Consider the following 24779-nt stretch of genomic DNA (forward strand, 5'->3'; position numbering starts at 1 on the left):
AGGCTCTGTCAGTAACCTGACTTTGTGTCTTTTTTTTAATATAGGGCCGGGCACCTCTACAACCCACACCTCCAAACTCATCTCAAAGATTGTAACACCCAACTCCAAATAGCTTTTGTAGAAGGCATTACCCTCCAAAGGTCCACATACTTTTTTGAATGTAGACTGTGATTGTTTAAATGGCGTACTCAGTATTGATGAGAAGTACAACTGTTTGTCTGTTGTTAGTTGTTTGTCTATTATTGTGACTTAGATGAAAATCAGAACACATTTTTTGAGTAATTAATGCAGAAAACCAGGTAGTTGCAAAGGGTTCACGAACTTTTTCTTGCAACTGTATTTCACAGCCATAATTAATATGAATAAGAGAAATACCATCAAATTCCATAAAATAAACAAGAAAAAGACCATTCGGCTCCTAATGATTTATCTAAAGCTTATAGTTTATACAGAGCATAATTACTTCACTCCATTCAATTCACAAGGCACAACTATATTTAAGAACCCAGATGCAGCAATGACATCATGTGCTTTGGAAGTTACTATACCTTTAGTTAGACTACTTTGGTAGAGCTAACCACTGATACCCATCTACCAATATAGGAAACTGCCCAGATAGAACTTGCTCAGAGGAGGACAGCTTTAATCTAGCCAAAATCCTTCTTTCAAAACAAACTAATATTTTAAGTCTAAACTGGAGTAACTCCAAAGATAATATACATCTATCCTCAGACACGCAGACCACAACTGTACATGCCACAATAAAATGTGGACTCAAGACCTTGCATCATCTTAAAAGAACTTGTATATCTTTGATTTCTAACCCCTTTGCAAAGAAGGCCACAGTACAATTTGCTTTTCTAAATGCACATTGTGGTTGCATGTTTGTTGCACAATTTTCCTGGAACAATATACCCATATCTTCCTATACATAAATATATGCCATGTTCCTCCTGCTAAACAAAAACTTTTTTCTTTCCTAACAAAGTGCATTTTCCCTTACTCTATTAGTTACCACTTTCTTGTCAATAACCTTTTGCAGACTGCCCTCCTTCACCATTCGCTTTCCTTCATCAGGCAACTGTCTTAGGCGCACATATATATAGCTACGGTGCCTAAGAGCTTTGCATAGTACTATATGTATAACGTGTTTGTCAATATTAACAAGAACTTAAGACTTACAGATACTGCTGTTTCCAGGGCAAATATAGGATGGAGATTAATGTCCTTCCATCATATATATTTAAGGCAGAGGTTGATAGATCCTTGACTGGTCAGGGCATGAAAGGATACTGGGAGAAGGCAGGAGATTGGGGCTAAGAAGAAAATTGGATCAGCCATGATAAAATGGCAGAGCAGACTATGGTCAAATGGCCCAATTCTGCTCCTATTATCTTATGGTCTTATTTTATATTCTAATCATTTCACTTATTGCATTCAGATCATCCCTAAGGAATCTGCAATAACATTTTGAATATGGAAAAAATTTCAGTGGCAGGCCAGCAGAAATTGTGCATGTTTGCAAATGGGGAGGCGAGCAATTTTGATGCTAAAAATATTAAGTGGGGGACATTCAGTGCCATACATCAAAATGTCAATTTGACTATGAGATGGCACAATGTGCACTTGAACAAAACACTGTTTCCAACAAGAAATACAGAACCCTTGATCCTATAGCACTGGGTTTCTCACAATACAGGCTATAATTATATAGAGCAAGCAAAATGCTATAAGCAAACATTTAAATAAAGCCAATCAAAGAAAAAAGCAATTGTGCATGAGTATTTTATTAAATAACAGTATTATGCAAAAGTTTGAGGCACATAATATTATTTTTATACACACACACACACACAGCTGGAGTGTCTAAGATTTTTGTGCAGTACTGTAGTTATTTTATGTACTGCACTGTACTGCTGCCACAAAATAAATCATGCCATACATAAGTGATGATTCTGATATGGGTCTCTTGTGAACTGAGAGGGGAATCATGGTTGGGGAAAGGGGAAGAGAAAGGGGTGGCAGCAGGAAGCACCCAAGAGACATTCTGTAATGATCAATAAACCAATTGTTTTGCAATCAAATGACTTTGCCTAGTGTCTCAGCACCCATGCCACCCGCCACCCTGGCACTCCGTTTCTGCCACCTGTTCCACACCCCACTTGCAGCGCTCCACCCTCACCATTCCCAACATCCTTTGCTCCTGCCAGACCTAGACAAATAAAGCACTGTGCAAAAGTTTTAAACACCCTAGTTACATATATGTGCCCACGACTTTTGCACAATACTACAACTCAGAAAGCATCAGCAATATTTTAAGCATTTTCTTCATTTGAGTTTCTGTATTATCCAATGAGGCATTCCCCATCATTATGTTTGACAATTGAGAGTAGATATTTTCTGTGCCCTCTCTCAACTTGATATCTTTACTAGTGTTTGGTTACCAAAATTCCCACACATAGATACCTGAATTAGGATAGTGCCTGCTTCACATTTAGTAAAATCATGCCTGATTTTAACCTTGATTTTACATACCAATTTACAGAGAGTAAACTTGGCTTTCAAAAAATCATTTTTTGGCATTGAATTTCTTAGAGACTGTTTCCATCACCGTGAGGATGAGCTCCAAAGACTAATGATCCTCACTGTCTTAAACATATTATTTTAAAGCAGTGACCCTGGTTCTAGATTCTTCCATAGAAGGAAACATCTTCTCCATATTTTCCCTGCCAATCCCTTCAGGATTTTAAATATTTCAGTCAGTCCTCTCTCACTTAATTCTGGAAGGTGCTCCTTGAGCCAGTCGTCATCAAACAATACAGTCCAATGAACATCTTTAAGCTGCTTCTGGTGCATTTACATCTCTCCTTGAGGAGGTCAGATGACTGAGCTTCCTTCTTTTTGTTTTTGCATTTAATCTTCCCATAAATAAAAAATAACTTTCTGTCATTAGAACACCAGGAGAGGCAGATCCTTTCGCACCACAAAGCTCTGCAATCTTTCATATGCATTTTAAAAAATTTATTCTGCTAAAATGGACAGTTTACCAGATCTTTGCCTACCCACTTCGCAGAACTGTATCATTTTGTAGTCCTTTTTAGCTCTCTTCACAATTTACTGAACTACCTAGTTTTTCCATTGGTACCTTAATCCAAGTTTATAAATTTATAAAATTCCTGAAAAACTAAGATCCCAACACCAGTCCCTGTGACACTCCATTTTTAATAACTTGCCAATTAACAAATAGGTATTTATACCTGCTGTTTCCAGTTAGCCAACCAATCTTCCATGCATGCTAATGTTAGCTCTTACACCATGAGTTCTTATTCTAATAACCTTTGGTGATATCTCATAGACCTGCTAGAATATCACCTAGGTGAATATCTATAAATATTTGGCCAGATTACCCAATCCGCTATCATAACTTGTCAAGTAAGGAGTGAAGGGGCAATACCTTATGACTGTTAGGTTATCAAACATTTGCCAGTCCATCGAGCTAATATCAATTTTCACTCTACCAAATGAAAATGTTGTTGAGTCAAGAGAAACCAAAGGCTATGATTGAAACAGACAAGGCATAATATGACTCCCAACAAGACACCATGAGGAGCAACATTTAAAAAATGATCAGTGTTAATATTCTAAAAACAAATGTGTACAGCAGGTTTTAAATAAACATTGAGAGCAACTGCAAAAGGAAAAATAGCCATTTTGTAGTTCCTGCCTTGGACACACAACTTCAAATTTGGAAAACAGGGCCAAACAATATCACTGATGCACTCATCCTTCACATCCATAAATTTTCAAATTAGTAGAATAATATGAAGCAAAGTTGCTGAGAATACTTCTTATCATATGAAAATGTATTTCTCAGATTCAACTGCAATAAAACAATTTAACCTGATGCAAATGCAAACAAAATTTGATTGTAGGTATATTAGAATCACAGAAATGGGCTCTTTTTTCCCTGGCCCATTTTATTCTCCCCAAATTCACATCAACCTCCCCCCCCACCCCCCGATTCTACAACTTATTAACATTCTAGTGGGTGATTTATAGTGCCCATTAGCACTGAGATACAGCAGCTCTATTAACTGCTCCACTGTGCTGTCCTATTAATAATCTTTTAACAAGCTTTCGAACTTGCGTAAATTTCAACAAAATGAAGGAAGGGAGAGCATGCATACAGTGCTGTCAATATTGTTTTGGAGAGATTAGTATTTTCACTGACTGCACCCCCCTCCCACCCCCACCCCAGGATTACTCTTGCAAAGTATGAAAGATGCTAGAAACACAAAAGAACACAGACAGTAATATACATGAAAAAACTTTAGCATTCAAAAATACCTATTTTTAATTATTGAAAGGAACCACGCCCAAATTACTGATAAATGCAACATGATCACAACACTTAGATTACTTACCTAAACAACACTTCATAGACTGTGGTACAGGACTATTTACCATTGTTTGAACATTCTTTGTACTTCTGGCTTCAGAGTGCTGAGAAGGCTGGAGGGGAGAATAATATTTAGTCAGTCTCTCAGAATTTACTAATGCAATCAAAAATCAAACTGAAACAAACATCTAAAAGAATGTCAGCTGAAAGTAATTTGGATCCATTTGTCTTGAACCAAGGCTGCTTCAACTACCCCAAACATTAATTCCCTTCACCGCTGGTGCATCATACCTACGGTGCATAACCTCTGCAAACCTAGCAGATTAGCACCTCCAAAACTTGCAACATCTGCCATCAAGGAAAAAGGACAATCTAGGTATGGGAGTCCCACTGGTTGTAAAGTATTATATTATTCATCTTTACTGGAGTTAATTCATGGAACTTATTATCAGGCAGCTCTGTGAGTCACCTTCACTAGAACAGCAGTGTTTCAGGACAGCACCTGGCTATGCAATGAGCAATAAATACTAGCCTTGCTAGTGACTAGCACATTCCCTCAATACTGAGAGAAAACTTGAAAACTTGGACCAAAACATCCAAGTTTCAAGCAACTCAATTTGGATCTTATACGCAATTTAGACAATGTATCATCTTGTTTCTCAAATAAAAGAAAGAGGAGTTTGGACTGCATGAGGGATGCAGATATTAACTGGAAGTGTATATTGTTTGAAAATCGAGGGTTGGAGACAGCACATTTGATTATCCTTTGCATAGTTCCAGGTAGCAAGAACAGAACTAAGACATTTACAAGGATGGGGGTCATCCAGCTAAAATAAGTGCAGAGTAGGAAATGTTTGTACCAAGGGAAGCAGTGTGTTTTCTCAACACTTAATAAATTGCACCAAAACTAATAGACAATAGGTGCAGGAGTAGGCCATTTTGCCCTTCAAGCCAGCACCACCATTCACCGTGACCATGGCTGATCATCCACAATCAGTACCCCGTTCCTGCCTTCTCCCCATATCCCTTGTCTCCACTATCTTTAAGACCTCTATCTAACTCTTTCTTGAAAGATTCCAGAGAATTGGCCTTCACTGCCTTCTGAGGCAGAGCATTCCACAGATCCACAACTCTTTGGGTGAAAAAGTTTTTTCTCAACTCCGTTCTAAATGGCCTACCCCTTATTCTTAATCTGTGGCCTCTGGTTCTGGACTCCCCCAACATTAGGAACATGTTTCATGCCTCTAGCGTGCCCAATCCCTTAATAATCTTAGATGTTTCAATCAGATCCCTTCTCATCCTTCTAAGTTCCAGTGTATACAAGCCCAGTCACTCCAATCTTTCAACATACGACGGTCCCACCATCCCCGGAATTAACCTCGTGAACCTACGCTGCACTCCCTCAATAGCAAGAATGTCTTTCCTCAAGTTTGGAGACCAAAACTGCATGCAACACTCCAGTTGTGGTTTCACCAGGGCCCTGTACAACTGCAGAAGGACCACTTTGCTCCTATACTCAACTACCCTTGTTATGAAGGCCAACATGCCATTAGCTTTCTTCACTGTCTGCTGTACCTATATGCTTACTTTCAGTGACTGATGATAAGTGAATGATCATTTGGCATTTCAAAATTCGCAAATATTTTAAGGAGCTCATTGTATAGCTGTAACTATTTTTGTTATTCATCGTACATACATCCCAGTCAGACATTAATAGTTAGTTAGAAATGGTGATCACAGCCCAAGTTAAACAATCTCCTTGGATTCACTTAAAAAGGGTTCACTGAAAATCACTAAGGTTGCATTACTTAGGCACTAAAATTTCAAGCAGACGCTAACTGAACTTAAACACGAGACTCCACAGATGCTGGAAATCCAGAGCAACACATACAAAATGCTAGAGGAACTCAGCAGGTCAGGTAGCATCTATGGAGAGCAATAGTCAACGTTTTGGACCAAGACTGTCAGGAGTGCTAAAGGGTCTTTGCCAAAAATATCCACCGAGCCTGACTGAGCTTGTTTTTAGTAGACAAATGACACAGAGAAAATGTTTTAGGATTTCAAAATTATCAGTAACTACATAATATTTTCCTGTGCCCACAACTCAATTTGTTGCTCAAATCATGCTGCACTAAGAAGTTAAGAGTAATTAAAGACTCTTTGCTGCCAACATAAAAGATAATTCACAGATGGCATCTGTAAATAGATAGAATAATTTTCATTTTAAGTCTTTCAACTTTTCTTGCCTGAGCCTTCAAAACTGTTAAATCTTGATATAAAATACTCTAATGCACAACAGAATATTTGCCTATTACCTCCTTTACCTGGCATGATACTTTGGTGACCAAGGCCATTTATGTATTTTTTTAAAATTAAGACCATCATCCCAGAAGGGTTAATTACTTGGCTCCACCTATTTCTCAGTCACAATGTGTTTTCAAATAATACCATGTGGCATGATGTATTATAATTATATTTTATAATTTGTTATTATACAACTGATCAGATGATTCATTTTCTTTTAAACTAGTCAGACACTATTAGCCATTGACTGACCTGTCACTTCTACTTCTTTTTCATTCATTCTATAGTGCCTGCCATATTGTGGTTTTTGAGAAACTTTCAGAATAATTACTAAACAATTCCTCTGTTACAGCACTGGAAATCTGTTTGCTCTGTTTTACACAAAGGAATATTAATCTTAATCACATTCATTCGGAACCTGCACAAACTTTGGAACTGCCCATTCATTTTTTAATTGTGTTCGATTCATCTCACTTCCAACTTTAAGAATGACATATTTTGAAATTGTACTTTGCATGTGCAATACCATGTTTAATGATCAAGGCCAGATTTCTCAATAGTGCACAGCATTTATGGTCATAGTCTCACAGCCTGAATTGATAGCAAATTTTAACATTTAGCCTCTTACATACATGAGCGATAGAATTGGCAAAATGGAGGAATGGCAATGTATTTCCAAGTCAGCGTGATTAGGAAATGGAAATGAACTTGCATATCTTGTACCAATTACTTTCACCTTTCCCTTCAAGATGGTACAAGACTGCAAGTTTTGGAACATGCTTTTAAAAAAGCAGCAGTGGAGTACCGTTGCAATATATTATAAATATTATAAACTCTAGCCACGATGTGCTGGTGATGGGAGTGTGTGAACGTTGAGGGTGATGCACATGCAAAATGATTAGGGTGTGTTTCAGAAGTATTAACAACCTATATTTATTTCCCCAATAATGTTAATCAAATATTTATATTAAATCAATATATTAAATCAATTTATATTAAATCAATATATTAATCAAAATTTCATTCTGAGCTACACAATAGGGTCAATAATTAAAAACTTAGTCAAAAAAGTTTTTAAAAAGCATCAAAATGTTGAGTATTTGAGTGGAAATTCTGGAGCTGAGGGCATGCATGGATAGTGGAAGCTATACTTGACAAAGGACAATCTAGTTACACAGAAATAATATCCAACATGTTTTGTTTAAGATTTGGGTCAACAGATTTTTTTTTTGAAAAACACAATGAATGTTGGCACTTGTAAGGAAAGTGACAGTGAGATCTCAGCCTAAAGTTAGCTGCAGTGTTTTGCAGGCATGATGACCTATGGGGGAGGCAACATGGGTTACATGAAAGCAATGATCTTCCAAGCATCCCTATAGAGCAGTATTTTAATTTTAGTTGTGTAAATGGGATACAAGGTGCTGGACATCTAACTTTAACCTCATAGTTTGTGACCTCAGAACCTTCAACCCTTCAGACATAAAATTTTTTACTGAATATCTTACTTTCCAGTGATACCATTCTCTTTCAAGTGTCTACTACATTTCTTTAAACTTCATTTATATTTCTTCTCATGAAAGAACCTGACTACAATATGTTGTAAGAAGCAATATAGAAATTAAAATTTGGTTTAGAAGACGTGTTATTTCCATAATAACTAAATTTCAGCCCTATATTTAAAACATAATTGAGGACAGGAGGAAGGAAAAAAAATCACTGCATACAGTTTTTGGACATCCAAGTATTTAGAATGCTCTCATAATAAAGCACATCATAGTGTTGATTAGTTGGGTAGAAAGTAGCAATTTAATCCAGAGAAATGTGATGGAATCCATTTAAAGAGGTCCAATAAAGAAAGAGGATATATAGTAAAGGAAGGATATAAAGTGGTACTGAAGCACCTTGGAATATATATCCGTATTTCCTCAAAGGGCAGCAGAATCAGTTCACAAGATGGTTAAAGAAGAAAAAACAATGCCTTATAACCAAAGTATAAAACTTCCTTGTTCAGAAGTTATTGTGGAAATAATGTTTTTTTTATTCTAAGACCCTCATCATCCAGGACACGTCCTCTGAGTTACTACCATTGTGGAGGAGGTACAGTATCCTGAAGACCCACATTCAATGTTTTAAGAACAGCTTCTTCCCTTCAGCGATCAAATTTCTGACCAGTCCATGAATCTATGAACACTACTGCACTATGTCTTTTGCACTGTTCATTTACTTTTTATTCACATAATAATTTTTATTCTGCCGTACTACAACCAATTTCATGACATATGTCAGTGATAAGCATGATTCTGAATCACACTTAATACAGTAATCTGCACTGGAAGAGCTGTGACCTGATTATTGTTGGAAGGAAGGATTATAACAGAGAGCTCATTCTTAAATGGCACACACAGGGTGGAGTAAAAGGCTGTTTTCTGCACCATAAACTATAATTCAGTGAAGAAACAAGTACTGTACTCAGAAAGAACCAGCTGCACATACATGTTCAGGGAAAGGCTATTAGAATAATTTTAAATGTTTTTTCATTTGGTACTGTTGTTTCAAGGTTTCAGTGAGTCTCAATGTGAGGGTGTTGTCTGAACAGAAAACGTGTTTCTACACTGTTTACTACTACGTACATTGCTTGCAAAAACACGGGCTTCTATTTAATAAAATTTACTTCACTTGTTAATACAAACGTGGAGGCCAAAAATTAAATGGCAGAACATTCATATCATGTAAGTTTGACCTGTGTGAAAAAATTTAAAAGGTAAATGATTTAAAAAAATGTCAAAGCACATGCCTTAAATGAATGAAGGCTCCGTTTAAATTTCTTCTTTGGAATAAACAGCTGATCAAAATCTTCTGTTGATTCCAACAGCTTCTTAGTAGGCTTTCTCTGTCGTTTTCCTTCAGCATTTCCTATAGTAGAGCAAGCAATTTTATTGTAACACTTCTGTATTCTAAATCAGATAGAATCTACATAATTTTAAATGTAGACAGAAAATATTTAAGTTTACTTATTTTCTAGGTGTAAAAGTTTAATCACAAAACAGCCATGTTGCATTTGATATTAAAAATAAGACCGAATGCAGATAAAAATCATTGCATCATAAATGGGAAACAACTGGGAAATACAGTTCATTTGATATTAAAGGGCAGTTCTTTGATCTAAATTCCTACTAATGGGGATTTTGTGATTAGTACAATCTTGGTCACACTTTGCAAAATGTCACCTTTGATTCTACCAAGAATGTCACATCAAAAATACAGATGACCTACCTTATGGTCACCTTTCTTTCAAGTACTACCATCATAAAAATAATCTCTCCAAAAAGGTTTTTAATTTCATGTGATTGCCCTGTTATCAGAAGGATATGGAGGCACTGGAGAGTGTCCAGAAAAGATTTTTGAGAATAGTTGTGGGATAAGGGACCATACTTACAGGGGTTAGAAGGGAGAGGCTGGGATTGTTTTCTTTGAAGAGAAGGTTGAGGAGAGATCTGAAAGTATATAAAATGTTGAGAGATTGAGACAGTGGATAGTGGAACACTGTTCCCTTTGAAGTAAAAAATAAGAGGTCACAGATATTAAAAAAGGGGGAAGAACTCACTGAAAGAAAACACTTTCCTTTGTGCAGATGTACTGTAAACAGGTACTGCAGCTTTCAAGAGAGTTAAAAACATGATAGGGAATTATTTGCAAGTCTATGGAGAAGGGGCCAGAGGTGGAACTAGTTGAGTTGCTCTGATAAAAGTGGCAATAGAAACAGTGGTCTCGTACTGGGCAGTAACCATTCCATGAGAATCACAATTTCAAATTTCCCCTAACTGCATTCTAATGGAGTGTTTCTGCGAAGAATTCAAAAAGGTTCATATTTCATGTACCTTTGTCAACTCAAGGACAAATAAATGAGCATCAATATAGCATTACAGGCAGTTTACTACTACAAGAACAACTGGCATTGTAAACTAAATAATCAGTTATTTTCATTATTTGGAGCATAGCAGAACTTCGGTCCATAAAAGCACATACCTGTGGCAGCCAAAAAAATACACTGAATGCACTAAGAATGTAGATGCTGTAATCTATTACAGGAGGAACTCAGTCAGTAAGGTATCACAAAGTCAGGAGTACCTCAGTTCCACTCTGGTAGTGGCACACACTTGTTTAAAGAGCTCATCAACATACTATCAAACAGCAGGTGCCATGAAAGCACAGGCAAGGCCACTTGCCGTCTCAAATGGCATCTCAGGTAGAGCAACTATCTATTGTTAGGAGTTGTATGATGCTCTTCACAATCAGCAAAATATCACTCTAGAACAGCCTGCATTCCTCAAACAGCAGAGATGTTTGCTGAAAAGATATTACTGCTCACCACTTGCAAAGATGTCAGTAGCCTGCAGTTTTCCAAGAGAATTATTGTGCCTATTGATTAAATGAAAATAAATCTGCAACAAGTTTCTGTAAAAGCTTTTTCTGTAATTTGTTTACACTAATAAACAAATGTCCACAACACAAACGACAAATCAATTCCTTTTCTTCCCGTTCCCCATGTTATCTTCTATTGTGCCACACTCAAGGCATAGCAGATACCTGTGCTTTTATTTAGTAAGGTGGCAGATGATACCCAAGTAGGTTCAAATGCTATGAGGTCTCAAGAAAGCTTATCAATGCTGTTCAAATAGTGAGCACTTCATAACTCTGCTGCAGAAATGTGAGATTGATTCCATACCTACCATATAAATATACGGATAAAATAAATGACCGGTTGGTTCTTCTCTTCCAAACTTTGCTACTATATGGGCTTGATACTGCACTATTTAAATGAAGGACTCCTACAAAAGGTTGACAGATGTTAACAAAGTAGAAATGCAAGCTGTTGCAACTACAAAAAGGCACTCCTTCACTGGTTCATTACATCTGCAAGCTCTTCAGAGTTGGATCAACAGATCAGTTTATGAGTGTCTGCAGTGATTGCTTGAATGTAAAATTAGTCACATTTAAAGCTTGAAGAGAACATAAATTTATTATCCTGGACAGGTGATGACAGGGCAAGTGGGTCTACAAATAGGGATGACAGCTTCAGATTATTGGGGATAACAAGAATTGGACAAGAATAAATTTCATCACTCAAAGGGTGGTGAACCTATGGAATAGAAGGCAGGGGAAGTCAAATAACTATTTAAACATGGTAAATATATATTTTAAACACAAAAGACATCAAAGAGCATGAGGAGAGAGCAGGAATACTGTATTGTGAAAGAGGATCATCAATGGTTGCTTTGAATGGTAGCACAGGTGTAAAGGGCCCATTTTTTCTTGCTCTTATTTTCTATTTTTAAGGCAAAAACAGAATATATAATGATTGAGACTTAAACTTAGGGCATGTATGCAATAAAATTGAACATGTGGGTGACAAGGAATGCTTTTGACTGGAAAAAGACAAGGTGGATTCAGTGGGCAGAAAGTTAGCAAATGCAGTGAAGTAAGATTTGTTCTACTCTGCTACTCTATTTTTCAATGGGAACATTCACTAAGAGCATAGTGGTAAAATAAATGATGAATTCCAAGTTTCTTGCATAATTTCTCAATTATCACATGGTATCATTGCATAATCAAGGTCAAGCCTGGGATTTGTGACTTTTGCATCCAACGTGTTGCAGGATGTTAAATCAGCTCATTTACTCCCGAGCAAAGCTACCACAGGTCCTCAAACGACGCCATTTCAATCAACAGACAAAACAATAATCTAGATCTTCACCTTGTAACCTTCAAAGTTTCTTTTCTTAAAAATATCTTTTTGAGTCAAACTCCCTTATTATTTCCAACTCTCCTGCCACAACTATGCATCAATTTCCTAAACCTTTGTTGGGTATTTCAACTCAGTACTTAGAAATTGGCAATTTTATGCTAAAATATGGAATTAAACTTGAAACTGATTTGTATCTTTGGAAAGAAACCTTTTTGTTTATTATTGAAGATAATTCTAAAAGCAAAAGAGCATAAGCTGTAACTTCAAACTTTGAAATTAACTTTACCAAATAGTACATATGGCAATTTTGAGTTTCATGCATAACTTGAGATTGCTGTATGTTTAGGTTAATTTCAAAATAATAAAGATAATTTATAGACATATATAAATCCAGAGATTGTTCTTAGCCTTTCCAGAATTACATTTTCATTTTGCAAAGTTTTGAAATCATTTCAATCTAAAGCTTATGTAGAATATTGTGAAAAACATTTTTACCAGGTGAAGAGGTCAGTTGTGTAAGTATTGCTTCTGATTTAGCCTCAAGTGGTGCTGGAGTATGCAGATTGGTTCTACGATGCCATCGCTTCTGTAGAGGAGTATCTTTTTTACATTCTTGTGAATCTGCTTGTGTTGGAGCAGTTGAGGGAGCAGGTTGCTCTACTGGCAAGGACTGGAGATATTCTGTGGCTGGAATAGATGAGCCCTCGTTTGCAGATGAAGACTGGAACAGTTCCTTTTCTAATAAAGACTGGGACTGATATTCCGCAGTATGGGAAGGTGACGGATTTGCTGTAGAAACAGGCAGGCACCCTGCTTCCACAACAGTCCAATGGTGTTGTTCTCCTACTGGCGTGGACTGGAATAAATCATCTACAGGAATGACCTGTGATTGTTCCCTCTTAGGAATGGACTGCAATGACTCCATTCCTGATGTGGTCTTGGATTTTCCTAATTCATTTCTGGACTGAAGGTCTGTAACATGCCTGGTCTGGGAGATCTGTACCATAGGAATGGGCTGCGCACCCTCACCGCCAGGCACGGGCTGCGCACCCTCACCGCCAGTCACGGGCTGCGCACCCTCACCGCCAGTCACGGGCTGCGCACCCTCACCGCCAGGCACCGACTGCGCACCATCACCGCCAGGCACCGACTGCGCACCCTCACCGCCAAGCACTGACTGCGCACCATCACCACCAGTGCATTGTTTCAGCATAGGTTTCAATGGAGTTGGTTTTACTGCTGACGTAGAGAGAGCAAGTTGTGAAACACCCTGGGCTGCCACAGGTGTGGGCAAAGCTTGACAATGAATAGATTGTGACAAGACTGAATCTGTTACAAGTTTAGATGGAGTTGTCTTCGGAGTAGAGGATTTCTGGGGGTGAGTCAAATTCTTTTTACATGGTTGTCTTTTTGATTCATTCTTGCAGCTTCTAAAGTCCTGTGTTTCTGTTTGATGAGTTTTTCCTAAACAGTGTGATGTGCCCTTTGAAATAAAATAATCATTATTGTCTAAATGTTTAAAGACAAAACTACAAAAAAGTCCAAACAGAAAATGCAGATGTTATCACAAATGTAACACTAAATGTATACTACTGGTATAAAAGCTGAACCATAACTTGCTGACCTGTTCAAAAAGGAAATGAACTTGTATTGACATGACACACACAAAATGCTGGTGGAACACAGCAGGCCAGGCAGCATCTATAAGGAGAAGCACTGTCGACGTTTCGGGCCGAGACCCTTCGTCCTGACACATCGACAGTGCTTCTCCTTATAGATGCTGCCTGGCCTGCTGTGTTCCACCAGCATTTTGTGTGTGTTGTTTGAATTTCCAGCATTTGCAGATTTCCTCGTGTTTGTATTGACATGATTTTTTTCAATGCAGTAAAATTCCCCAAAGCTTCAATAGCATATCAGCAAACAAACGCTGACAGTGAGAACCTATTGATATGGAGGGGGGAGGGCAGGTTAAGGAGTTGAATAGAGACAAGGGAGTAGGGACAGTGTGAAGGGGAAAGAGAATAAAGGGAGGGGTAGATGACAAGGAGACATAAGTGCGCAGATGCTGGAAATTTAAAATATACACAGAAAATGCTGTAAATATTCAGCAAGTCAATCAGAAGCTGAGGAAAGAGAAACGGAGTTAACATCTTCAATCTGAAATGTCAACTCCATTTGTTTCCAAAGATGCTGCCTTATTAACCAATATTTCCTCTTTTATTATCTATTCTGCTGTTTGCTCACTGACACCATTTCATACCAAGAAGAATCTCAACAACCAAAGATTGCACACATATAGGGACGGCTGCATACCTGGTGAAAGGGAGGTTTCAGTTTCTTTTTTGGAATAAACAATTGTCCATAATCTTCTGTCGATTCCAACAGTTTTTTACTGGGTTTCCTTTGACGCTTGCCTTCAGTGATTTAAAGAAGAATTAAGCTTACGTTAAAAATATTGACACAATAGTGTTACCAAATTTTCTTTGTATACACTATAATCACATATTATTTTCAGTTAACGACTACAGAGATCCAACGTAACAAGCTCATTTACCCCCATCTACCTTGTCTCGAGTCAACCGCAGGTCCTGTACAGTGGTTAAAATATAGCAAACATAGGAGTCACCTGTTGAATCAGTAAGGTCAGGGATCACATGCTATTTTCATGTTGAGGGCTAACTGTCCTTTCTGTTACGAAATTGGTCAGGGTTTACATTTTCTGCCATTAACTTCACAGGTGTGCAGTCACCACTCCATAAAACTTTAAGGCAGCCATATGCAAATTCATATGCCAATACAGCCCACCGCACTCTAGTGAAGAAAATGATTATCTTGCTTTTGGACAGTGCCTCCATAACATCATGAATGCAGAAGTGACACATGGCAGGTGTCAACCGTCACGGTCACTGAAACGTGAAATAACCAAGAGACTAAAAGAATTCATACCAATAGTCTTGATTTCTAAATTTTGTTAGCACATGGCATGCAGTGCCGCCCCTCAATTTATTAAACACCACCCATAATATAAAAATACCTAATTATCTTTACTGCTAAATGAAGCAGCCAATGATTTTTTTTTTACAACCTGAGAGCAGCAGGATGTTTTCACAGGAAATGCCTCGACTGACTCAGCGGGAGACGCTCATGGAGTGAGTACTGTTTCAGATCCGCTCCATAATCTTTACTTATTGTAACCTTTGATCACCCTTATTCAACTTATTGTTACCTACACCAAAAGACTTTTGCTACTTTCTCGGGCTTATTGTTAAGATTTTATCGTGAATTTTGGAAGATATGCAAACAGAAATGGCTCTTAGATCCAAAGGACGAGAACCGGGGCGAAACCCGAACGGTAATGGAAAGAAGTCAGCTCAACCTCAACGCACTGAGTTAACTTATGAACTGCTTATGGAGCTTTTGGATAAAAAATTTGAGGAACAACGTCAGGCTCTTCAACGAGACATAAAGGTTTTTCAAGATTATATGGTTAAGACGGATTCAGTAATTAACCAGCAGCAAGCGCTTATCTCATTGCTGCAAGAGGAAGCGCGGAAACGAGATTCGACAATTGAAAAATTGCAACAGGATTTAATTTCGACTATTAAATTGGTGGAGACACTTAAAGCCAAGAGTGTCGATTTGGAGAATCGGTCCAGAAGACAGAACCTACGCATACTTGGTCTCCCAGACGGCATAGAACAAGGCGATCCTTCGAAATACTTTGCTCAATTTTTAAAAGATGCGTTTCCGTCGGTTTTTCCAGTAAACCCTCCGCTACTTGACCGAGCACATAGAATTTGGAGTCGATCACCGACGGTTTCAGATAAGCCCCCGGTGGTAATCGTTCGATTTCATTACGTACACGATAAAGAACAACTCATTCGTGAAGCTCGAAGGGCTGGGATGATTAAATTTCGTGATTATTGTTTTCGCTTGGTCCAGGATTTTAGCCCAGAAATCATGAGAAAAAGGCTGCTTTTTAAACCTCTGATGTCTGAATGTTATGAGAAAAATCTAAAACCTGCGCTCTTATACCCGGCGAAGCTCAGGATCTCCCCCCCGAATGCTCCGCGTAAAGTATTTTTGTCTACCTTTGAAGCGAAAAAGTATTTGGAAGAGAACTTCCCTACTGATACAGTTACTACTCTCCAGTAAATGAGTGATTCTGATCGTGAAAGATGGTTTTTGATTTTTTAAATCAGGGTTAGTCTCTGGTTATTGGTGTAGGTTTATCCTATACTTCATATTTAAGTTAAAGTGTGTTTTCGTTATATTAATCGCTCTGTCTTATACACTTTAACTACTATACTATATTTTTGTCTACTATTTTTGTTCCCTTGAAGGTATATTTTTAACCTTTCGAAGTGAATTTTTTGTTTAATATCAAGATAATGGTTTTTTGTAAAGTATTGGATTAGTTTAAGATGGCGTTATTGCTTCTTTTTTCGTCTTCTTCCTATAATGCATCGCTTATCATTGTTTAAATACTTCTTGATTTGTTTGGGTTATAACCCGATTTATAAACTTTTAATGATTTTATTCCCTTTTTCTTTACAACTCAGCATATTAAGAAGCGTAGTTTTTAGTACTGTGATCATAATTCTTAAAGTTCGGGTGGTTTTTTATATATACCCGTTAATCACGGAGTGATCTGCCGCTGATATGGGGTTAGAGTTAGTTTCATTTTTTCTTTTTTCTAGCCACATTTTGGCTTTTTTTCCTTTTCATATGGGGGTGGGGGTTGGTCTGTTCTCTTTTTTAATTTCTTTCTTATCAATTTGTTTTAGTTTTTTTACTTGGGCTGTTCATGAACTACAAATATGTCTACGATGTCGTCACTTCCGGGTCCGCTCTTTATTTTTGTCCCTCTTCCGGATGCATGAGTTTATAACATGGTTAACCCTTTATATACCAAAGGGATGACTTTGGAAACATGGTTCAAACCATTAACTTTGTGTCTTGGAATACTAATGGATTAAACCATCCGATTAAACGAAAGAAGATTTTCAAAGTATTCCAAAGACTTAATGCTCATATTATTTTTGTACAAGAAACTCATGTGAGGAAGGAGGACAAATATCGCTTTTTTAGGTCTTGGCGGGGTCAACAATATCATTCGAATTCGAATGCCAAAGTTAAGGGAGTTTCAATTTTTATTGACTCCTCTATTACATTTGTTCAACACGATATTCTTTCGGATCCGAATGGTAGATTTTTGTTAATTACGGGTTTACTCGGTAATAAAAAGGTTGCTATGGTTAATGTTTATGCCCCAAATGCGGATTGTCCTGACTTTTTTAAGTCCTTATTTACTTCTTTACCTAATTTAAATGAATATAAATTAATAATGGGTGGTGACTTTAATTGTTGTTTAATTCCTTTGATGGACAAATCTACAACTATTCAGACTTTACCCAATAAGTCGGCCACTTGTATTAACTCCTTTTTGACTGATAATGGAGTTTTTGATATTTGGAGATTTCGTCATCCTAATGACAAAGAGTTTTCTTTTTTCTCACATGTTTATCACTCCTATTCGAGAATTGATTATTTTTTTATTGACTCTTGTTTTATTCCATCGGTAATTGGTTGTAATTATGATATTATAGCTATTTCTGACCATGCTCCTTTAAAACTTTCTATTAATTTTACGGATACAGCTTTAAATGCTAGACAATGGCGATTTGACTCTACCTTATTGCAAGAACCGGACTTTATTAAATTTATGAAGGAACAGATTGATTTCTTCTTTTCAACTAATTCCACGGAGGATATCACATGCGGAACACTTTGGGACACTTTAAAAGCGTATATACGTGGACAGATTATCTCGTATTCTGCTGGTCTGAGAAAACGTATTAAGAAGGAAACTCTTTTACTGGTTGATAAAATTAAAGAGATTGACAAGAAATATTCGACTACTCCTAGCATGGAACTTTATAAACAAAGGGTTGAACTTCAAATGGAACATAGTTTATTACTTACATCTCCGATAGAAAATCAATTAATGAAAACCAAATCTGATTTCTATATACATAGTGATAAATCAGGAAAACTGTTAGCTAGTCAGCTGAAGAATGTTTCAGTTAAACGCCAGATTACTAAGGTTCGACAGCAGAATGGGGATTTGACAGTTAACCATGATGACATAAATAAGTCTTTTCAAGACTTTTATACCTCCCTGTATAAATCTGAATTCCCTCAGGATCATAATACCATGTGTGATTTTCTCGGGAAATTGAATTTTCCAAAACTATCATCTGATGATATTTCAGTAATAGATACTCCGTTTACAGATGCGGAAATTAAAGGGGTTATTTCCTCAATGAACTCTGGGAAAGCACCAGGTCCAGATGGGTTTACAGTAGAATTTTTTAAATGTTTTTCTGATACTCTATCTCCTTGGATATGCAAGGTGTTTGAAGAAGCAATTAGATTGGGGAAGTTGCCACAATCTTTTTATAGAGCTTCCATTTCTTTAATACTGAAGAAAGATAAAGACCCTACTGATTGTGCATCCTACAGACCAATATCTTTATTGAATGTGGATTCTAAGATTTTTTCCAAGTTGCTGGCTTCTAGGTTGGAGAAGGTATTACCCCAAATTATTTCGGAAGATCAAACCGGTTTTATTAAAAATCGCTATTCTTTTTTCAATGTTAGGAGATTATTGAATATTGTTTATACTCCTTCACATAATACTTCAGAATGTGTTATATCATTAGATGCGGAAAAAGCATTTGATAGAGTTGAATGGCCCTACTTATTTTATGTGTTGGAGAAGTTTAATTTTAGTCCGACCTTCATTTCTTGGATTAAACTGATATATCAAACTCCAGTAGCCTCGGTGTTTACTAATAATCAAAGATCTCCATTTTTTCGTTTATTTCGGGGCACTAGACAAGGTTGTCCTCTTAGTCCATTACTATTTAACATCGCCTTAGAACCTTTGGCAATTGCCATCAGAGAATCACATGATATTTTGGGTATTAATCGTGGAACAGATATTCATAAGGTATCTTTATATGCAGACGATTTATTATTATTCATCTCTAATCCTGAAAAATCTATTCCAGCAGTCTTATCATTGTTGGCTCAATTTAGTGAGTTTTCTGGGTATAAGTTAAATCTTAATAAGAGTGAATTGTTTCCTTTGAATAAACAGGTCCCAAATTATGGTATTTTACCTTTTAAATTAGCTAACGATTCTTTCACTTATTTAGGGATTAAAATTACCAAAAACCATAAAGAATTATTTCGGTTTAATTTTTTACCCTTAATTGATCAGATTAAAGGTTTGTTTACTAAGTGGTCACCATTATCTTTATCTCTGATAGGTAGGATTAATGCTATTAAGATGGTTATTTTACCTAAATTTTTATATGTTTTTCAAGCGGTACCAATTTTTATTCCGAAATCCTTTTTTACTAATGTTGATTCAAAAATTTCTTCATATATATGGCAGAATAAAAATCCCAGGTTAGGTAAAATATACTTACAGAAGACAAAGAAGGATGGTGGGTTGGCATTACCCAATTTCAGATTTTATTATTGGGCAGTTAATATTAGATATTTGATATGTTGGTTGAAAGAATGGGATGGTCCTTTTGGCCCTCATTGGGTGAGTTTGGAAACCAAATCGGTTTCTGCTTATGCTTTGGGTTCTATCTTAGGGACATCTCTCCCTTTTGCTCTTTCTAAATTGCCGAAGCGAATTGACAACCCGATAGTTAAATATACCTTACGTATATGGTTTCAATTTCGGAAATTTTTCGGGTTGACTCAATTCATGTTAAATAGTCCTATTGTATCTAATTGTTTTTTCCATCCCTCAATTATAGATCATGCTTTTTTGGCTTGGAAAACTAAGGGATTATTAAGATTTTCCGACTTATTTTTGGACAACTGTTTTATGTCCTTTGAGCAACTAGCTAATAAATATAATTTGCCTAGATCTCATTTTTTTAGATACTTACAGGTTAGGCATTTTTTAAGTACGGTACTTCCTTTGTTCCCAAATTCTCTGTCTTCAGATACTTTGGAAAGTTTGTTTGAACTAAACCCTTTTCAAAAAGGGCTTATATCAAAACTTTATAATATAATTATGAAGATACGTTCAGTGCCCTTTGATAAGACCAAAAATGATTGGGAAAGAGAACTTAATCTTATTATTCCTATTGAGAATTGGGATAGAATTCTTAAATTAGTTAATACTTCATCTATATGTGCCAAACATTCATTATTACAATTTAAGGTTGTACATAGGGCCCATATGTCCAAGGATAAATTAGCTCATTTTTATTCTCATATAAACCCTATTTGTGACAGATGTCATTTAGAAATCGCTTCTTTAACTCATATGTTTTGGTCATGTCCACTTTTGAGAAAATATTGGAAAGATATTTTTGATATTATTTCGGCGGTATTGAACATTGATTTACAACCCCATCCTATTACCGCAATTTTTGGTTTACCGATGATGGACTTACTTCACTTATCTCCGTCCGCCTGTCGAATGATTGCTTTTCTCACTTTGATGGCTAGAAGATCTATTCTGTTGAATTGGAAGGAAATTAATCCTCCCACGGTATTTCATTGGCTTTCTCAAACTATGTTATGTTTAAATTTAGAAAAAATTAGAAGTGCTGTATTTGATACTTCTATTAAATTTGAAAAGATATGGAGACCATTTATTCAATATTTTCATATGATGTAATGGCCCTGTGCCGGGCTTATTGGTTTTTTTTTCAGCCTTAATCGTATGTATGTTGAGAGGATCGGAGTTGACGTCATTGATGTTTATGTATACTCGTGAGATACTATGAACAGCCCTTTTTTTTTCTCTTTTTAAAAGATTTTTTATTTTTTTTTCTTTTTGGTTTTTTTTTCTTTTTCTTGATACTAGATTAGTAGATTAGCTAACTTCCTTAGATAGATTTTTTTTTTTTCTCTTTTTTACATTATATATTATGAAATATTTAAACTTACCTTGTTCATATATATACTATACGGTTTATGTTTTGGGAAACTTACTTATGCTCTATTCATTGTTTATGTAATACTTTATGTATAATGGGAGTCTATATATTTGTAATCCCTTACCATTATTTGAATTGTATCTCATTCATAATATTTTAAATATTAATAAAAAGATTGAAAGAGAGAGAGGAAATGCCTCATGCCATTTTGAGAACGTGACAATGGATGATGCATTTTGAAATCCTCACAGACCTGGTGTACACATCAATACTTGAACAGTAGATTTACTGATTAATCTAATGTTACATGTATAACTCCAAAAAGGATATAAAGAAAATTGTCATCCTTATTGCACCATCAAAAGTCTCACTGAGAGAATGATTATTTTCCTTTCCCTGGTCTTTTATGAACATATACTTAAGGTTATAATTTCATGTTCACATTTCTTATGATATACGTGAGGTATAATACTCGATCTTATTTTTCAATTGTTGTATTAAAATATTAATAATTTTGAACAGGTTTTCTAAAATGCTTCAATTTTAGAAAATGTTAGTGTCAAAGTGAAAACAGATCTTTACAAATAAATTAAAATTATAAAACACAAAATTGGTTGCAGAAGTATTCACCCCATTTCTTATGACACCCCAAATCATTGTTGGTGCAGCCAACTGGTTTTAGAAATCACTAATTATGTTAAATGGAGATCATCATGTACAGTCAAAGAGTTTCAACTGATTATAGTAAAAAATACACCTGTATCTGGAAACTCCAACTGCTGGACCTATAAACTCATTTTCTCAATATTTATTGCATATTTATTTATTATTATATTTTTTTTGTTTTGTATTTGAACAGTCTGGTGTATTTTGCATTTTGGTTGTTGTCTACTCTACTGGGGCCAGACTTACACGGATTCTATTGTGTTTCTTGTATTTGCTGTGAACATCTGCAAGCAAATGAAACTCAAGTGACCTATATATATTTGATAATAAATCTACTTTAAAGTTTGGAGGGTCAAAAGTCTCAATAAACTACAGCACCCTATGGGCGTACTTTCCCCTCTTCCATCTTGCTGCAGATACTTTATCCCAATTAAGATATCTTCATGTGGTTGGATAATCTACCACACTGAATTCTAAAAGCAGTTTTCTCAAGGTATGCAAGGATTCTACATATGTACTTCACTTGGTAACCCTTCTGATATCACCTGAATGAGAGATCATTCCTCTCAATATGCAACTTTAATTGAATATAACCCCTTCCACATTTTTCATAAAATTGAAGTTTCTAAACTCACCACAGGATTGGGAACATTCTTTACCTAATGGAAAGATCTGTTTTAGTTCGGTAATACTGGACTGTGCAGGTTCCATTCTTTTCCATACTTTTGGTTCAGCTTTCTCTTCAACATTGTGGGTGAGAACCAGCTCATCCATCTGCTGTATACAATGATCTGCATCCTGTGTACCTAACTGTGAATAAAGCATATGCACCAAAAATTACAAAAACTTAATTATTAATAAATAGGGACATAAATGATATTTTAAAGTTAATTCCAATTAAAATGACATTGTTCCTTAATGAACCTAAAAGTGAACTTTTTAAGCATGGAATAATCTCTAATTCCTTTCACTTGTAACTAGCTTAGAGCAACTCAAATGAAAGATACCCATTTAGTCAAAATACACATTAGCTGTCAGAAGTCCACACCATCTCATTCTAGGAGCTCAGCTCCAGAGACATGTACTTCCAGTGTAACAGTACACAAAGGACCACAACTTATGCTGGAACTAAGAAATATCAATGCACAGAAAACACAAAGTCATTTACAGGACTCGAAATATTTGTAGCAACATAGAGCATGATACAACTTTGAAAACCAGAGGTTCCATTTAACCAGGTTAATATAATAATCATGGTGACATTACATACAGTACTGTGCAAAAGTCTTAGGCACATATATATAGCTAGGGTACCTAACACATTTGCACAGTCCTGTATTTGTCAATGTGGAGTGACATGGGAGGGGTGTAAGACAGGTGGCAGAGAAGGAGTTTCAGGGGCAGGGGGTGATGCAAGTGCAGACACACCCAGTCCCGTGACAGCAGGTAAGGTAATTTGATTCCAAACAAATGGTTTAGTGATCATTACAAAAAGTCTCTCTGGTGTCTCCTCTCCGTCCCCTCTCCTTTGCATTTTTCCTAACCATGATTTGCCCTTCCCTACCCCTTTCCCAGTCTCAGTCCATAATATAGACCCATATCAAATCAGCTTTAACATCACTCACATGCATTACAAAGTATAAAAGATAAACCAGCATGGTTAATTGGGAAGTAATTATATCATAAAAACCTAACATTTGAAAAATTAATACACAGCTTACAACAAATATACATCATTATAAGGCACTACAGTAGTAATGAAAAATGTGGTCTACTCATAGCTAACAGACAGAGATACCATTCAAAGGCAAAAGCTTATAGAACTACGGAGGAAAGGATTGGTAAAAATTTGTGCAGGCACTTAATGCTACTGACTTATTGCTCTGCTGATCTGGATTCCATCAGGACTTTTGGTGCTCTATGTAGAGACAGCAGGCTTTCCAGTGAGCCTGTGCTCTGCTTTCTTCTGAAACCTCAAAGGTCTGCTGGTTAGTAGACTGATTGCTACAAAGAACTCAGTCATTGTAAATTAATCCTGATGGATAGCCATCGTGGCTGATCCCGAATCCCACTCAACTCAATACACTTCCCTTCTCACCATACCCTTTGATGCCCTGGCCGATCAGGAAATTATCAACTTTCGCCTTAGTTATACCCATGGACTTGGCCTCCATAGCAGTCTGTGACAGAGCATTCCACAGATTCACCACTCTCTGGCTGAAAGATTTTCTCCTTCCCTCTCCTCTAAAAGATCGCCCCTCAATTTTGAAACTGTGCCCTATAGTTCTGGATACCTCTACCACAGGAAACATCCCCTCCACATCCACTCTATCTAATCCTTTCAACATTCGGTATGCATGACTATGAGGAGACTAACGCACAGGCAGCCACCACACATTTCTTGAGAGATCAGGGTCAAAGTCTAGTAGGAGTGCAAGATAATTTGGGAATCTTCATTGTTGCAGCCTTCCTCCACCTTTAACTGCAGTTGGTTGCTGTGTCATTTTCCGTCAGTTCCACATTGGTTGAATTGTTTTTTGCCTGGAACCTCCCCCTTGACCTCACCATCATGGGCAATTCCACCAGGAGCTAAACGCCAGAAGGCTTTGCTCTTGAGATCTCAGGAACTCACAAACTTCTCCACCACGATAAGGTAATGATCCTCAGAGAAGAAGGCGAATGAGAT

General features: G+C 36.6%; 1 protein-coding gene across 3 annotated transcripts in view; it reads right to left on the reverse strand.

Moving 5' to 3' along the window:
- The window catches only part of nsd1a (nuclear receptor binding SET domain protein 1a), a 200027-nt gene that overhangs the window by 84877 nt on the left and 90371 nt on the right, over window positions 1-24779 (reverse strand). For all 3 annotated transcript variants that reach the window (XM_073067756.1, XM_073067755.1, XM_073067754.1), the window contains exons 7-11: window positions 22729-22903; window positions 14763-14863; window positions 12945-13932; window positions 9498-9616; window positions 4425-4512 (exon numbers count right to left, since the gene is read on the reverse strand). In XM_073067756.1, coding sequence (XP_072923857.1) covers window positions 4425-4512; window positions 9498-9616; window positions 12945-13932; window positions 14763-14863; window positions 22729-22903 — 1471 coding nt within the window. The remainder of the gene's footprint in view (window positions 1-4424; window positions 4513-9497; window positions 9617-12944; window positions 13933-14762; window positions 14864-22728; window positions 22904-24779) is intronic.

This window comes from Hemitrygon akajei, chromosome 15, assembly GCF_048418815.1.
Source record: "Hemitrygon akajei chromosome 15, sHemAka1.3, whole genome shotgun sequence".
In the NCBI taxonomy this organism is placed as follows: domain Eukaryota; kingdom Metazoa; phylum Chordata; class Chondrichthyes; order Myliobatiformes; family Dasyatidae; genus Hemitrygon; species Hemitrygon akajei.